The sequence below is a fragment of the Manduca sexta genome, chromosome 27, assembly GCF_014839805.1.
Source record: "Manduca sexta isolate Smith_Timp_Sample1 chromosome 27, JHU_Msex_v1.0, whole genome shotgun sequence".
Classification (NCBI taxonomy): Eukaryota; Metazoa; Arthropoda; class Insecta; order Lepidoptera; family Sphingidae; genus Manduca; species Manduca sexta.
In genome coordinates this window covers 14,526,613-14,544,096 of record NC_051141.1, presented here as the reverse complement: position 1 = coordinate 14,544,096, position 17,484 = coordinate 14,526,613, and the positions used below count along the sequence as shown (strand labels likewise).

Here is a 17,484-nt window from a genome sequence, read left to right as displayed (position 1 = left end):
TAAAGAAAGATGACTTTACATCTAATGCATTTTTATTATATAAGTATAATACTTCATAGCTTGACCAGGAAAATAAAAAACCTGCTTTGGGAACGCCTACTGTGTTTTTTCATATTAAAGTTAACATTTTCAATATAAGACATTAGTTTCATATTTTACCAGAACACGGCGATGTCTTTTTATTTTCCTGGGTAAACTACAAGTTACACAACTGTATTTCAATTAAGATATCAAAAATAAATTATTAATAGAACTAAGAACAAAATATGTTAATAATAAATATTCATTTTTTTTAAATAAGCTAGTAACTAACTTTGAACCTAATGCACTAATTTCGACAATCATAGCAATAAGACACCAACTTGGAAGCTGGAACTTTCGCTCAGATAAAAACGACAATGATAAATAGCTACAAAATACTCATGAAATAAAAAGAAACACGTCAATTTTGAAAGATAACACGACAAACAAGTTGTTTGAGCTGGTATTCTTTAAAAAAAATTATCACAAGTAAATAGATATCACCGAGTATAAATATTCTGTTTTCGAGGAAATTATTAGTCATAGTTCCAACTAAAAATTGGTAAAAACAAAATATATAATATGGACCAAATCGGATTCATGCCAGGGTGAATAGGGACAATGAAGATTGTTTTATCTTGCGTGTTACTAATGTTATATTATTACACACTACAAAACTTTTATATATTGGACTGGATTTAATATAGATTTGGATAAATTTTCAAATTTTTTAGGCTATGTTTTATAGACATAAGATATTTTTTCCCGGTATTTTTTTGGATAGTTAGAACATAATGGAACTTTTAATCCTTTTTTTACTACAGTTGGCGTCGTATAGTTTTTTAAGGACTTTTCTAGCGGTAAAGGATTTTAATGCACACAAACCCACAAACAAGACTTAGTGTTAAATAAATCCACAAACCTATTCATTTCTACCGAACCATTAATGTATTAATCACAAGACCAGTTTAACCCCGATTTATTTTTGAGTTACCACATTTTACCGTAGCCATGTCAAAATGTTTGTATTTTACTAATAATATCAGGGCAGTACTAACATCTCCTGAAACCATTCAAGTTAGATTTAGCGGCCACACTGCGACCACGACCGTATCGGCTGGTAATAAGGTTCACGGTCGCGCAGCCGATGTGGCCGAGTCGAACTTGAATGGTTTTAAGAGATGAGCGTAAAGCCCTAGATATCTGAGTCAGCCTTTTCAATCTCACTCATGAACTATAATCAGATATACAATCGATTACGACCGGGTTGCTCAATGCAAATTCCTTTAACCCTGACTGGGTGTATCAATTATTGTTACTACTATCGGGTTTCGAACAGACCGGCATAATTGTATCAACTGTCAATGGATACTTTTCTCCATTCAGTCGATACTATATCTGAACGCCAATAAACCTACGAGCGGTGTAGATGTGCCACTTGTCCGTATAAAAAAGAATAAATTTAAGTTTATACTAAGTCCGTAATATAAAGTGCGACGTAAGAGTGGTTCTTTTTGATTATAGCTCACATTTATCATTCCGTCTACTAAAATAAATATAACATACAGTATTAAATACCAGAACTAAATCATTTCATTCGTAATTTTAGGTTGGTAGGTTGGTTTTTTATATCTGGTACAAAAATATAGAAACAGATTAAAGCTTATAGGCAAACTCCTAAGGATCACACAGTCAGAGCCAAATGTGTAAGATTAATAAGGTCCTTATCACCAATTATTGCCAATCAGTTGATTAGAAAATAATAAATTACAAATAATATAAATAAGGCAACTAACTGATATTAAAATACTTAGAAAAAGTTTGAGTACATAGGATGATAGACTGACCGTAAAAAATAAAATATATTATTGGAAAACGTGTTTTTAGTAGAATACCACCCACAATTTTACACCTCACGATAAAAAAAAAATCGTGTCGTAACCGTCCCGCCTTGTATAAGCCGTCGCCCCCCGGCGGAGTTGCGCAGACGCCGCCCGCCCAGTCGCCGGCCGCCCGCCCTGCAACGCACGCGCACGCTACACAAACGCCAGGTCAGTTACTGCATTTTTGACTAAAATACATTTATTTATGCCACAATATCCGTGAATCCATCTAGCGATGTGATCTAGCCGACCCTTCATACAACATTTCCGTAGTTTTATTTCTGTGCTGCATTCAGCGGGTGCATGTCGTCCGGGCCGCGGATGTGTAATTAAACGAAACGATATTTTGTGTATTTGCAACAGTTTTTAAATGAAACGAGGCCAGTTTCGACATTTCGTCCTGGTTATTTGATTTTGTGTAACGTCGATAAGTGTAGTTGAAGTCACGAACGCGCTAATGAAATGTTTTATATTATTTTTAATCACTTAAACATAGGTTTTTTTAAGTGTATGAGTGTTATTTTTATACGTACATCGCGGTTTTTATTTCCTAGTGATCTGTTGTTGTCATTTAATTTGCTATTAGCGACGTTTAATTACTTTGTTTTTGTGTAATATTTTCAATGATGCACTTTTATATATTAATGCAATAATAAAATTATGTTTTAAATTCGTACAATATATCGAATATAACATTAAACAAAACAGAAATAATATCATATATAGATTATAAATCATTATGAATTTATGAATATATTTTAACTAGGACATATTTTTACATACGTCCAAGAATTAATAGAAATATAAGTACCCAGTAAAGTACATAAACATTGAAAATTCTCATCAGATTTTAAAACTAGCGCGCAAGAGTTTTCCAATGTGCTCAAAGCACGTAAGTTAATGTAAACAAATAAACAAATTTATATAAACCAAAAAGTTAATTTAGGCGCGAATGAGTTGAGCGTGACTGCGAATATTTTACAAGTCGTGTTAATTGTTTCAAATTGATCTTGTGCACATTTAGTTTTAATTATATTGGTCAATGGTTTATAAAAATACTAGCATCTTCAACTGCGATATTGTAGAAAATGATTTTAAGCGATTGCGATAATATATGATTGATTTTAAAATTCAGATCGTATTGTTAATTCTAAAAAGTTGCTTCAGGTACCTATTTTACTTAAATAGAATTGCAAGTGTAAACATACTTTATACATAATATTTTACAAACAACTTATAATATAAACAAAATAGCAATAAATTTAGATTTAAATTTTATAAATTAAATCGTATATCTATTTAAAATTTAGACAAAGCAAATATGCACATCAAAATGTCCAGTATTCTCCGAGACCATAAAGACCGTAGTCTTCGAAACGATGGGAGAAAATTACAATATAAAAAACTGCGAAAATATCCGTAAAATAGTTTGATTTCAACACATCATAATGTTTATAATTTCTATTAAAATGAAGGGCTCTGTTGATAAGTCCGAAAGAACTGTAGTTGCGCACCTCTTCCATTAATATTACAATTAGAACTTGCCTTTGGGCCTAAGTAATTTATATCAAATCTATCAACAAGGTAACAGAATCCGAAATTACGCCGCAAAGTCTATAAATCCGATATGTATATGCGATGTTTATCGCGAAAACATACGTGCACTTCCTTCACAAGTTCAGTAACTCCTCATTATTTGTACTACAAACTACTAACTCGTTACTCAAGCAAAACAAGCCTTAGGAATTTCGCGGCAAATATTTAAAGTGTTTCTAGATGCCCTTTATTATATAGAGTCGTAAATCTATGGTCCGCTTTTACACCATTATACTTTATCACAGATATAAAAGAGATTTACGCTGATTTACTTGATTTAGTATAATAAAATTGTGATTTTCGCGATTATTATCTCATGTAGATCGCGAAAGATTTAAGACAGGTTGGACCGATAGTAGTATCGGTAAGCAGGGGCGTTTATAGTTTTATAATGTTTTCTTACATGCGCACGAGGGGGCGCAGTTGTTTCAAAACAAATAAAGTATTAAGTGCTTAACTTCTATTTTCATCCCATACACTACTTGTATATTACTATATTGTATTATGATTAAAAAAAAATTGGAAACTGATGATCCAATATTTAAACCTATTAGTCGTAGTAGTTGCCAAACATTTGCCGATGGACAGTATGTAATATTTTAAGGGTTCAGGGTTTTTCTTCTCAATAATAGTTACAACAGTAACCTTCCTTAACCACTATCGAAAACCATCGAATAATAATATTAACAAACCACTAGTTTTAGTGGGAAATCTATTAAGATGGCAACACTTACAGTGGTAATGTCTAAAGTCTAAACAATCGGTTCGTGAGGATGCAAACCTCAGAAAATTAACCGATATTGTCGAGTTCACATCATAACAAGATATAGATATTGTGAAAGTAACTAGTGTTGTATTACGTAATTTCTTTATTATTCTACAGATTAGTAAAATTTTGTTTTTATCTGCAGATGTAAGATTCGAATGCGCTAAATTAACGTCAAAATTTAAAAAAATATACGTCGCATAGACCTTCATGAAAAGTACTCATGACAGATCAAATATGTGTTATATAACTCATGCTCATTTTCATTTACCTTCTCTTAGCTTAACGTAAAATTGTTGTGAACAAAACAATACGACATGATGTGTTCGTCATTTTAAAGAGTCATTAATTCTGAAAACAAACATTACAACTACAGAGTTTTGCGTTTGCGTTGAGCGAAAACATGTTGACTTGTTCGGTAGTCAGCGCACATCGGGAAATAAATAGATAATTATTTCTCCTCGTTGAATCATCATTAATGCATATTTTACCATACCTTCTTATCTAGCCAAATGAAGATTATACAACGAATTAGAAATTCATAATATTACAAAACTTCGCAAAACTAGCGATATAACAAAAAACATGTGCCACAAACATTGGCTCTAATGTGTGTCAAGTTCGTTTGTTGTAATATATAATTATTTTATGCTCCGCAGTCTCGAATTTATGTATTCTTGTTCCTTCATTCGCAACCATCCGCGCAATTTGTAATCATTTGTTAAGATCTGTAGCGGGGAACGTGTTTTTATTACAACATATCTGTTAGGTAGATCACGATGTATAAACCAATTAAACAATATGGATGGATGCTTTTGGTTCATGTTTGGCAAACATTGACGCTTCCTCCCGCTCTGGCGTAGTAATTATCCAAATATACTTAAAAGATTTTTATAAATATGATGCTTCTAACACAATTCTTATATTATTGATCTAACATCAAATGTATTCAGATATTTTTGATACAAAATTACGAGCCAGAAGCAATCAAATCCAAAATATACAACGACTAAATTAAATACAATAAAAATAATCTTACCTATTTACAAATTACTCATACTTATGTACTCATCCAGAATAAAAACACATGTGAATGCATGCAATTCCACTGAATTAGCTGCGCTTTCTGGAGTTGTTTTAAAATTTATGCATGGTACGCCTGTATACCCGACCCGCCACTGTTTACATCTTGAAATAGTTAAATGCTATTTTGACGCACAATCTAAGTGGCTCCAGCAAAACTGCATTTTTAAATCGGGTCAGTGTCTCGTCTGTTGCTTTACTTTCTTTAGGCGCTGCGCAGACTTCAGTCGGCAGTTTTATAGCTATATTGTTTACTCGCCAACTGGTTGAAAGCGTTTGCGGTGGGGTTTAGGTCATTCGAATAATATCATAGTTGAATTTTTATTAATATTTTCAAGTGCTTCCTTGCTTAATTTATTTGTTAATACTTAAATTGCGTCAACAATTTCTGATGTATGTGCCCCAACTTTATATTTATCCTAATTATTATTTAAATTTATAGACATTATAACACACAAATACATCAAACGTAGATGTTGAAAATTATGTTATGAAAAATACACCTAGTTTACGTATTATTAGATCAAAAATTATTAAATCATGAAGAATCAAGACATGCCACTAAAAGAGAAAAGGAAAGTATATGACACGTGCATTTTACCCTGCTTAACATATGGATGCCAAACGTGGGCATTAACGGAAAAACAAACAAGACAAATTAATGTATGCCAAAACGGAATAGAGAGAAGTGTAATTGGAGTAAAAAGACGGGATAGGGTAAGACTACAAAATATTAAACAACTAACTAAATTTAAAGATGCAGGGAAAATATGTAAGAAATTGAAATGGAAATGGGCAGGTCATATGTTAAGAGATAGAAATGGGAAATGGACAAAAACAATAAGTGAATGGTACCCGAGGGATGGGAAAGGGAGCAAAGGTCGACAATCAAGACGCTGGGAAGACGACTTAAAAGGAACTGGGGGACCATTGTGGATGAGAGTTGCGAGGAATAGGGATATGTGGAAATTACTAGAGGAGGCCTATGTCGAAAGACAAACTGACGAAAAACATACCGATTAAAAATTATGATACTTAAGAATTAATTGTTACTCAGAAATAAAGGCTTATTTTATTTTATTAGATCAAAAATAGATTGTCCAGTTTTTGGTGCAATGGTGAGTCGCTCTATATCCTGAAGTTCTTTGTCAAGAATAATGACGTATGACGTATGAGAATGACAAAATCTTATTCCATTTTGTAAATCGATGAATAATCTTTTAATTTCAGTCATTGTAGGCCAAATGTGACTGAATATTCAAAGCCGGAAAATTATTTTAGTCAAATGATTCTACAGACTTCTAATCCTTTGTTTTGAACAAGCAAACATTCATTTAAATGCACTTCACATGAATGCGTCAATATGCTTATCGCCTTAATAAAAACATGCAGTGTCAATTAATGGTTGCTAGGGTGGCGTCCGTACCAACGGATATGTAGACAAACTGGGATATATAAAAATAATTTGTCAGGATATCCTATTGCATCGAAATGTAGCTTGCATCTATTTTTAGTGCAGTGCGTGGATCGTGGGCCTACTGGGCGACGTTTGTGGATCTTATGTTCAACGTCTTATATGATGTTCGCAGCGGCACGCGCGGGTAGTCTGAACAATCCTCTTTTTTTCTGTTGTTAAATATGGATATCGAATGTTCAGGGTGCTAGTTTGTAGAGCTGGCATTATATCAGTTAAGAAGAGTCTAAGTGTCGGTTAAATACATATTTAAATTACCAGTTACTTTGCCAGTGCCACTTCCGTCATAATTGTTTAATACGTTGTGGTATTATATTTACTAACATTACTGTAAGTAGATCATAATGAATTGTGTCAAGTCTTAAGTATATGTTCAATATTTTTAATATGTTTTCCAAAGGCAAATACGCAGATTCAAACAAGGTAAAACCGCGCTAGGCGGAACTACACTACGACAGATAAAGGCGCGTACCTTCTATAATAATCAATATAAACTTTATACTTTATTCGCCCGCGCTGTACACCACTGCATAGTGTAGTATGCTTCAAACAATTTCATTTTATGTAAAAATATTTGCCTTCACCCAGTCTCGCAGTTAGTGCAATCCTCTTGTAACAGAATATAGATCTGTCCTGTTGTGTCCTCCGACGAACGGAATATATTAATATTTGACTTGTCAGAGGAAACACGTGTAGAGTATGACGCTCAGATATTTGCAATTTCATTTTACTACGAGCGAAAATATTAGATTATGCGAGCAAAATAAACACATGCGAATTACCGACTCTTTATTTTAATAAAAACTGAATCAAACTAGAAATACCGTGACAAGAGATTTAGGTGCGTTTCGAGAATTTCAGAAAACATTAATCAGAACATTATTTGCACACTTTTAATACTATATCGTACCATTTTTACGAACACTACAAATGAAACGTTCGCTTTACAACTAACATAAGAATTGGGCAAATCCTCAAAGCAAGTTCCTAAATATTTACCCACTATAGTATCAGACACATTTGTGGCCAAAATTTAATATTTATCTACGTTTTAATTTTATACTTTCACCAAGCTGGCGTTATATAGTTCATTAATAAAATCAATGGTAAATATAAATACTCGTCCTATTGATCTCGGAATGTGGGCTACTCGGTTACCTGGTCGAAAGCTCTTTGAGTCCTCACGCAAAATTCACTAACTGTCACAGAGATAAACCTATAATTAACAATAAGTATTTTTGGCTCGAATTATTCTGGCCACCTTCCATATTCCAGATATTGTTACGTTACTAATGATTTCTTTACCATTCCATCAAATTATTTGTAGCCATTATTCTACTAGTAAAATCCATTATAAGGTAGGCAATGTCGAGGGATTTTTTAACAGGTGAAAAATTGTTTAACGATGAATACAAATTGATTAGAATAAACATAAAAAATAGTCATACCAATTGCAACCATTTTTCACAGCAATTACAATTATTACTGAGGGAATTTGCAGCTGTACCTCGTATACATTTTCTAATTATACTTCCATAAACAAACGTCTAAAACATTGCAAAATAATTTACTATAAAATATATCTAATTACGCCCACAACATCAGAATAACAGAGCACATAAAATATTCTCATTACCGACATGTAATGCATTTGTTCCACTCATGCAGTAATGAAAACATATGATATTCCCAATACACCCAGTCACAAAACGGTTTACGGTGTCACAAAATGCGTGCCACTGCTGATCCTGGCTTACAGGAGTTGTAGTGGTGGGTGTGAGGGCGGGAATACACCCAGTCAGTTTCATACCTGCCACCAATGGAAACAGCAACACGTCAGACAACGTGTGGATGTTGTCCAACCGCATGAGTAACATTGTACCTGTGTTATTTTACGAGCATTTCATCACATCATTATCGCCCCACTTTTAAATATAGATGTCTTTACGCCCTCATGTTTGATATATAACGCAATCTCCTTGAAAAATAGTGTTACGAGTTGACAATAGCGTTTGTGACTTTGTAGCGTCTATGAATACAAACCGCCCATCAATAGATAGCTCATAACATTTATTGTGGATGTTTATTTTTATCCAGCACGGTGACCTCACTGCACCTGATGGTCAGTGGGATGGGGTCCAATAGAATGTCGACCGATGAAAAGTGATTACCCGTCGATAGCCTACACAATTATGCTGGCCTTTTGTAACCGGATAACACAGGGTGATCCCCAAAAATGTAACACTTACGTGGGCCACTATGGGTTTTAACACCTCGTATACAGTAGTTGCTATCCGAAAAAATATTTTAAGCGACTGATATAGCGATATTACTTATAATGTACGTAAAAATATATACGTATTATCCCTGCAGTAGTACGAAAACGTGTGAAAAGTGCTTCTACGTTCCGCCGAATAAGCATTTCATAATTTAAAATACCATATAAGTTATTATTGAATATAAGTTCGCATCTCATGTGTTTTTCCCGATTACATTAATTCAGTCCTGCAATTAATGTTGTACCGCATCGAGCTAGATAAGAGTATCTTCGGTATTATTAGTTATTTAAAAGCTGTTGCAAAAAAACAAGCATAATATCAAAAAACTTAATTATAAATATTATATATGAACGCAATACTAAATAGCAACCATAAACAGCAGTCGTAAATTATGTACCATTACGTAACCACTTTAAATAAAAAAAAAATATTATCACATTATATTATACATTAGTTAATAGTATCTAAAATTCATTATGAAACGAACATTTCGATACTAATATATTTTATTAACAACAATACATTGCGAAACAATACTAATATATTTGAATAAATATAATATCTAAACTTCCTACTGTTATATAACTTATTGATCACTCTATTTCTATTATGTAGAATCTGCATAATGTGTTAAATTTAAATATTTATGTAACTTCGAAATATGTTGTGGTTAACTTTATTCTATAATTATTTTATTTTATTCTATATTTCTTTATTCTTTATTCTAAAACTACTTTTTATTTCCAATAAACAGTTATTCGAAGTTTGACTCCGAAGTAGTTAGTACTCATCAGTAGTCACTAACATATATTGCGCAAACTTTTACGGTATAGCACTTATTTTTGTAATTCGTTATGTTTTTTAAGCCTTTCTATGGCTTTGTCGAAGATTTCTAAGACTGTAGAGCGGACACTGGTAAGATCGTTATAGAAAAATTTTGCGCTCATGCGATAGTTACTCAATCTACAGTAAAATAGTAAAACTCCAATGTAATTATACTCCATAATATTTTTTCCATATCGTAATTTATACGTTTTTAATGGCTAAATTATCATATTATCTGCAAATATGTTATTTTTGTATTAATATCTAAGGACGCTGTGACATCTTGTTACACAAATATTTCAGATGTGACAACGACTCAATACCAATTCGCAATAACTTTTGGAGCACAAATTAGGTCCTGCTGTCTGGTCTATAAATAACTATATTGTTTATTGTCTTTGGGACTTGTTAACTTCAAAAATAATTACGATCTCGTATCATCACTTTGTTATATAACAGGTTATTTCATAAACTGCACTTTCTGCATCAGTTAATATTTGTGACACCCTAAATAAATTAATAAATGTTTATCTAGCATTTTGAGTACCAATATGTTGTCTTAATGTCTTTTTGTTCTTAATTATCATTGTTTATAATAATCATTAAATATTAAGCGACCATAGCTTAATTAGGGGTGGTATGGACTGACAAGACGAATGTCCACAGGTTCAAATCCCAAAGGCACACAACACAAACTTTTTAAAAAAATATATGCATACTCTTTGTGATCTGCTTCTGAAAATCTGCTTACCTGAGAAGTTCTCTATAGGAATTTGGAGGGTGTGTGAAGTCTACCAATCCGCACTAGGCCAGCGTTATTTACTGTTGCTTCTAGCATAGTGTTAGTTTTCTTTCAATTTTTTTAACTCATTTACACCTTATGAAGAATACTATATACTACTCTATTCTATTTACTTCACTGTAGCTATTTCACATAACTTCTTGGAGATTGCCCTAATGTATATTTTGTAATTGAATTAGAAATAGAATCTTAACGCTAAAACCATCACAGTAAACCAATAGTCTTGAGATTTTTTATGAAAAAGAATTTCGTTCATCAGATAAAGTCATGGGAAAACATATAACCTGAACAAATTTAAAAGGACAGTTGTATGAACAAAGTTATTCAAATCATTGTCACACTTTTATAAAGTCAGATTATAATTTATTTCAAGAATATTTTTATCTGCCGATCGAAAAGAAGCCTACAATAATTTATCTATCCTAACCAACTCCGGTATTGGTCACCTTAGTGAATTTTATACAAATTGTAGAACGATCTAGCATTGGTTTCAAATATCAACACATTCAGGAAATGTAACAAAATTAAATGGAGTATGTTTATTGATCTCGTAAACAATTAAATATTTCAATACACTCAAGTTAATACAATAAATAGAAAAACAGAGAAGAACAATAATTGTCTTTTTTAGTATCATAAATACATTAGTAATTGTTTTGCTACATATAATATATTATATTTTTATATACCAAATATCAATTACAATAATATACCTCACAGTTTATCCAAGTATAGCCTAAGAATCAAGTCGGGGGCCTCCGAGATTCAAATTCACAACACATTGCCGGTAAGCCAAGATGATGGAAATGAAAACTTGAATGCAAGCAAAATATATCATAACAGGTGCTCAAGATATCTGTTCACATAATACAAAGTGCGAATTGAATCGAGCGGAAATATTTAGATGGATGAACAATTTAAATACGCTTGAAATACCCATTTCAAACGATAGACAGATCTATAAACAATGACCGCATATTTTAACCAGATTGTATGTATCCTAGTTATTATAAAGGGTTACTTGTAATGAAAGATTAAAAATAACTGGTTTAAATTTTATTTTGATTTACGTTTACTGAGGTGATGAATAGTCCTTCGGCTAAACATGTTTTCTGCGTGTAGTTCAAATATGCGGCCGAACATTCATTATGTATGCTAATCATAAATCTTGCGCTGCACACATGTAACGACACCAGATCTTTGGCAACTATACACTGTTTTTGCATAGATAATTAAATTTTCTATTCCAAATGTGTCACGATCGCTTTTAGCCCCATTAAATCACGCTTCAGTTACTACGTTTCTTTGTCGATAACTTCCAAAATGTTTTGTTCTAAATTTATTGTTATAGTATATAGCTTGGATGTATATTATTTCTGTTTGTTTTTTTATGTCGATTTTTATTTGAATTTGGAACGTACGTGCGTCAGAATTCCGGAAAATTTTCTTTTAATGGTAAATATGCTAATTCTGTACAAAATTAGGTATTACTAGAGTCCAGCGTTTGGCACGAAGGTTGGTAGACCTGGCACCCTCGACACGGGAAGCAGATCCGACCCCATTTCGTCCGAGGCAACAACCTGATTCGAACTCGAGTCTTTGACACTTTGCAGCTGGGAGTAGGCCATTTATTTTCGTAATGTACTTTCGACAGAAATAAATCTAACAGTTCCTATAGCGCGATTGTTTAGTTGCGTTCGGTTGGCATTTGTTTGGTGTATACGGCTGCTACCATACGGTGAATAATATACTTCTACATTTACCAAACATATGTATATATTTAAGTAATATAGAACAGTTTTGATACTGTGTATCCTTTGGTGAGAGATTGTTATATAATCAATTTTATGCCCATAAGTGGCTTATTCTTTTAAATGTTTTTTTCTTTAATCTATTTTTGCTGGCCTTATGAGATTAAAACCTAGACATAAAGATTTAAGTGGCAATAAAAAAGTGAGTTGCTATTTAAACTAGAACTACAAGTCGATAATACTAACCGCAACGAATCCTGCATATCCCACATTGGAACGCACGGAGTGGCTGTACAAATCGAAGTTGTGTCGCTCGCTTATCAACTTTTTAAATTCGACTTTAAGTCCTCTCATAATCAGTGCGGCGTCGGCCACTTTCACTGCAGCCGTATAATCGAGACCATTACAAAACGTCATTGCTTATCTACACAACAGGTTGGCGTAAAGCTTCGGCGACAGAAATAGCACCAATTCTAACATAGCCGATGAAATATTATGTAATTATCACCAAGTCACACGGCCGCTGGACGTTGAGATGAATGTCCATTGTCGACTCGCGCGATGGACCTTTATGCACTTACCACATATCCCGAATCGTTACAGTTATGTTTTCCTATTATTGTCGGATGAGATAATTATGCATGTTTCTAGTTGAGGGAAGTCAACGTGCTATTATATGGCTCATGGCGCAATTCCAAACACTGCGTTATTTATTTTGTCTTGCGATGTCTTTAGAATGTTGATTACAAGCGGCGTTATTAAATGAAACTGGTGGACGTCCCGTGTGAATTAAAATTATAGTGTTTACAGTAATCATGTGTTCTTTTTTTTATTCATTCAAATCTAGAATTGTTGTTGTACATAGAACAAAATAAATGGTACTTATATAATAAAATATATTAAAAAGCAATTGGCGCGAGAGTACTCGGGCGGAGCAAACTACAACCACGTCATCAAATACATTCATTACCGAGCAGTTACAGCTGAAATAAGATATTTACGACACGCGTACCAGTATGCATAAAATCTATTACCATCCAGGCTCCAACGGATCATTTATGACCTTAAAACATTTACGAAAACGTGTTCAATCAGTGAAACGGCTGTCAGCCTGATTTATTTGTACAAACGCACCAGACATAGACGATAATTATGAACCGAACGCTCCACCTGAATATGGACTTTAAGTTTAATATAACAAGATTAGGTCTTGTGCGACCGTGTAGAGAAAAAAGTTGATCATCCGTCTTTTGTCCATTGGCTCGATCGATATAGGTCAGTCCGGAAACTTTTTAAAATCGTTTCTATTTTAATACTAAAAAGAAACTCGGTATTGAACGCGCACGGTCAGCAACCGATGTTTTATGAGTTCTTTTTATGTGGTTATGACCTCTGAACATTTTCTTTATGTTTCAACGATGCGACTAATGAATATTAAATATAAAGTTTCACCGCGACGCGGGCGGAGAATACTTTTCCACGGGATTCAATGATACTTAGAGAGTGCGTTTTGATCATTAGCACCAATATATGCATTTAAGAAAATGTTAGCATGTTAATTGCGAATGTAGAATTTATTTCTGCAAAGCTCACTCTGGAACTGTGCTGCCGACGTCGAATTCATTCTTATTATGTAAGCAAATTGTTCTCCAAAAGAAAAAGATACATTAACCTTCGATATATTTACACTATGTGTTCTGAGAATTTCATACGACGTGTAAATAGATCCACATAATATCCCGAGAAGACGGTTTACAGGTGTTAGACTACGCGAGTGCATAGCTTTGCACATTGGAAATAAAACACCGCCGACCCACGCATAGCTTTCCATCAAATTCAAAGAAAGTGCATGTTATTTCTCTAAAGAATTCTTGGAAAATAGTGTAAAGTTTTGACATTTATTAACTCGAAATCTGACTATCACAGTCTGTATATGTTTATGTTTTCTGTAATTTTGCTACACGCGCAATTTCTCCCAAGCGTTATTAATTAGTATTACTTTTAAACAAGATAAATATGTAAGAATGGGTAAACTACAAGTTCTCTCAAATCACCGATAAAATTTATATTTCCGCATTATACGCAATTTCAAGACATGAAGGTAAACATAGAGCAATACCAAACACCTATTTATATCGGTTTATTAACGCGAAGTAGAATGTTTAAAAACATAGTAACCGTGTTTGTTCGTTCTCGGGACACCTAAAATATTACCGCTACTAATTACTATTTTAATTAGTAATTAACCTGATCGGTGATCTTTATGTTTCTCGTTTTATTTACTAAGTAAGTGCCGAAACAGCGATTAAGTAGTGTAAGATGCCTTATAATTATATTTCTTTAACAAAATTATTCTAGTGTTTGTATTTTATACGTGTCAACAAAACTTTGTACCTCTATTTAAGCACATTGCACGCACGGAGAAGTGTGAGATGTCGCATAATTAAAGTTAGTATACAGAAGGGGTTCAGAAAAAAATAATTTCTGTATAATATGATATATAAATATATTAATTCCACAGTCGAATTTCGCCGACTGGACAACCACAAGTACATATTAATATGTGAAGAGAAAACTTTTAACCGCTTTTTAACTACTAAAGAAGGAATATTATACATGCGCCATTCATTCTTACTTGATTAGTAAATCAAGAAAGCATTAATTTATTTTACCTCGCATAGCTGAGGTCGATGGCAAAGTAATTTTTCCATAGGTACTAGTTTATTAACCGCAAACTATATACTTAGTAATTTGGCTTTTTCAGTTATTAATTATTGATTCATTTGGGTACATGTGTATATACTTGGTTTATAATGTTTTACTCAAACGAAGGTTTTAAGATTAAAGCTAAAGTTTTGTAAGGATTTAAACTAAGTTTTGTCCTAGGATGTGCAATTTTTTCAGCCTTGTGAGCTCGACTTACTTAGTTTAGTTCTTGGTCCGCAACTGGCTTAATTATCAATGAATTATAGCTCCAAATCAATATATTAATTAGAATAATTGCTAGTCTCGTCTTAATACTTGCGCCTCATTCTAAGCCCTATCGTGTAAGCAAACGGCACATCTATGGCTTTCTATAAACTATTTTACAATCAAAATAAACACGAATCAAGCCTAATCACAAAATAGGACCCGTTCAGTAATAAAATTGCCCACACTACGGTTTACTGGTCCGTCACAAACTAATCATAAATGGTATCGGAATATCTATATAAGTAGCGATATCTATGTTTTCAGATACAAATAAATAACAATATAATCAATTATAGATATTTATCTACAAATCATTTTTTATACATATGAATGAATGAAAATTTGTTGGTGTTAGGATATATTTTAAATCCGCCCGCACAGCAACAACCGTACAGTATAGTAGTAGGTATGTCGCGTTTTGGGTTCACCCTGTGTATATCCGACTCCAACAGGCCGGCATAATTTTATCGACTGCCGAGGGGTAATCATCTCTCTCAGACGACATTCTAATAGACTCCACTAGGGGGGCGAGCTACGTATCAAATAGCGGAAACTCGCCCCCCCCCCTCCCCCCTGACAACCAAAGGGAACCACAGCCACAGGCTATCATTAGTTACTAAGTTAGCTGGTAGATAGCGAAATTGTAATAACTTATAAGACATATTGTTAACAACAGGATGAAAAAAAAAAAAATTAGACTCCACTCCACTTACCATCAGGTGAGGTGAGGTCTATTTTCCGTGCCTGTATGATAAAAGTGCATGTAACATATGCTTGGTGCTAGAAATAGACATTGCGGTGGTACTTACCCAGACAGCCAAATACGAGACAACCACTAGTGACTTAAGGCTACATTTAAAGGAATACGAACGTGCTTCATTGAAACGTTAATAATTCCTATGCAACGATGTCAAGTCCAATGGAATAGCTCCTAACAAGCGCGGACGTAAACAAATAAGCAAAGGTGAATAATTTGTTTTAACATGTCTGGTGTTCCTTCCAGAATTCACGCTACACTTGGACCAAGAGCCACGCATCAATGGAAACGAGCTGATGATTTGCCAAGATGTCTTTCAGAAATTACGTGAGTATTCTGTACAATACTTTGTAATATTATATAGCTGCTCGTCTGGCAATATCATTATAACCGCAACTCTTCATTATATTTCGCTTAATTATATTTAACTCTTCATTATATAAATCTAAGACCGATATGTTTTTTACTTCTCATATCCTTAACATATTCAGATATGTTATTGCATTTTTTGGAATTCTTTCCTTTGCTTAAAGGCTGTGTTCTCTAACATAGCCAACGTCCCATACTACTTTACTTTTGTAGAGTCCAAAACCATTTTTATTTATTACCAAACATGTGGCGATTTTTATGTGCCTGACGCAAGACGCAGCCACATTAGAAACTTATACAGTGACAATTGACAGGCGGATGTCCTTACGATAATTTCACTCATCGAAACAGTGTACTATGTATGTATAATTAAGTTTCGAAATCCTTCGTACAGTACCTTCAACAATGGTGTTGAGGAAACAGATAGTAATATATTTACGAGAAAAATATATTTCCATTTTATTAATTTGAAAACCGACTTGACGTCCATATTCCTACGCGATTAAGAGTTTTAAAACAAAATTCAAAAAAATATGAACCGCGTAATCTATTTCCTGGAATAATCGGATACGAAAACATTTTGTTGTAAGCATTACCGATGTTTTTGGACATATTAAAAGTATTAAATTGAAACTAATCTATATACCGACACGATGACCTGGCATTCTAACTGGAATCTGAACGACATTCCTACTTTTGGACTAACCTGTTATTTAGAGTTAAAACAAGCTTAATTCTAACTAAGCGTTGTAATTCTATATTAAGACAAGATTACAAAGATTACGAAAAGATATTCTTGAAAGATTGAAAAGTAATACTTCGAAAATAATTTCTGTTAAAAGAATCGTCATAAATGGCGTCTTTTTATTTATACCTTCATTTACATTTATAATATATAATGTCTT

The 17,484-nt window shown here is 33.2% G+C and overlaps 1 protein-coding gene across 2 annotated transcripts in view; it reads left to right on the top strand.

Moving 5' to 3' along the window:
• The first annotated feature begins 2,013 nt into the window (after window positions 1-2,013).
• Window positions 2,014-17,484, top strand: part of LOC115455732 — an 81,413-nt gene continuing 65,942 nt past the window's right edge. For both annotated transcript variants that reach the window (XM_030184403.2, XM_030184402.2), the window contains exons 1-2: window positions 2,014-2,072; window positions 16,457-16,537. In XM_030184403.2, coding sequence (XP_030040263.2) covers window positions 16,520-16,537 — 18 coding nt within the window. In that variant the 5' untranslated portion in view covers window positions 2,014-2,072; window positions 16,457-16,519. The remainder of the gene's footprint in view (window positions 2,073-16,456; window positions 16,538-17,484) is intronic.